Source organism: Limulus polyphemus, unplaced genomic scaffold, assembly GCF_000517525.1.
Source record: "Limulus polyphemus unplaced genomic scaffold, Limulus_polyphemus-2.1.2 Scaffold714, whole genome shotgun sequence".
Lineage (NCBI taxonomy): Eukaryota > Metazoa > Arthropoda > Merostomata > Xiphosura > Limulidae > Limulus > Limulus polyphemus.
In genome coordinates, this window is record NW_013666324.1 from 371,818 (window position 1) to 373,086 (window position 1,269).

The 1,269-nt window shown below is 34.6% G+C and overlaps 1 protein-coding gene across 5 annotated transcripts in view; it reads left to right on the forward strand.

The window, feature by feature from the left end:
- The window catches only part of LOC106460123 (zinc finger E-box-binding homeobox 1-like), a 138,996-nt gene that overhangs the window by 48,129 nt on the left and 89,598 nt on the right, over window positions 1-1,269 (forward strand). The window contains exon 1 of one of the 5 annotated variants that reach the window (XM_022386776.1): window positions 470-863. The exons of 3 other annotated variants lie outside the window; for them this stretch is intronic. Coding sequence is in view for 1 of the 2 variants with exons in the window: in XM_022386771.1 (XP_022242479.1) it covers window positions 838-859 (22 nt within the window). In the remaining variant the exon portion in view is untranslated. Of the gene's footprint in view, window positions 1-469; window positions 864-1,269 lie in introns of those variants that run through there. One more of the 5 variants, XM_022386771.1, reaches the window with a different exon arrangement.

Here is a 1,269-nt window from a genome sequence, read left to right on the forward strand (position 1 = left end):
CGTTCATCAAAGCATAAATCTACCGAATACTTTTTTTCCCCCCTATCCTTCCGCCAACCAAAATAAACCTCAATATTTACTCAGAAAAGTTATTAGTAGTTTTTTGTTTTGTTTTGTTTTTTTGTCACCAGCTTACATCTGTTTATGATGTAATAATAAACTCCGAAAAAAATCGCAGGAAAAATCAAATAAAATAAAAACAGAAAACGCAGAGCCCTGAGGATGTGCGTTATTACCACTTTCTTCAACAAGGGTTCAATTTGTGAAGTATTGAAAATGTTAATATTCGTAAAAAGAATTGTAAAGAAAATGAAAAAACTGAACTATAGTGACGCACGTGGCTGTTTGGATACATGTTCTACAGGACGATGACGTCATCGGTGCAGAAGGAAAACACAACAGTTTCCCCTCGTTCTTCCCTGACGTCTATAAAATTTGGTTTGAGTAATCTTTTCGTTCTCAGTGCTGTGCACGTGTGGTTTACCCCTCCACGAGAGTAGGTTTCCCCGGTTTACAACTGAGAATGCTATAGTATAGGAAGTGGATTCGTAGACGCCTGCTTTCTCCCATTTGTACCGACCGCTTTTTGTTGTTGTTGTTGTTGTCTTGCCACGCGCTGACTTCGTTCAACTATGAGTAACACTGGAGGATGCTGACGCTTGGTAACCGCACCTCACTTTTAAGACCCTCGGAGTATTTTAAAATTATGTAGTATTATATATATATATGTATATATAGTCAATTGTTTTCTACATACATAGGGATGCGTTGCCTACTACGTTCACATGCCCCTTTTACTCCGTGTAGTGCACAAGAAGTCCGTTGTGTTCTTACCTGATGATAGATCCGCATCTTGCGCGTAGGTATAACAACTAGTTCCTGAACTTTTAGTTTTAATTTTCCAAGGTTTTTGGTATATTATTCTAGATTTGGGTCATTGAATTTCTAGAAAACATAGTATGTGTGTTTGTATATAATATATATGGCGTAAACGTTTTTTAACATTAAAAATATCGCCAAGTTTTTTATATATTTTTTTATTTGAAGAGGATGATGTTTCGAGCTAGCACTCTTCGTGATGATACTATGAAGAGCGCTATATATATATAACATATCCTTTAATTTTGATATCTTTGCGAGTAACTATATACCTTAGGTTTTTAAGCCTATATATATATAACATATTCTTTAATTTTGATATCTTTGCGAGTAACTATATACCTTAGGTTTTTAAGCCTATATATATATAACATATTCTTTAATTTTGAT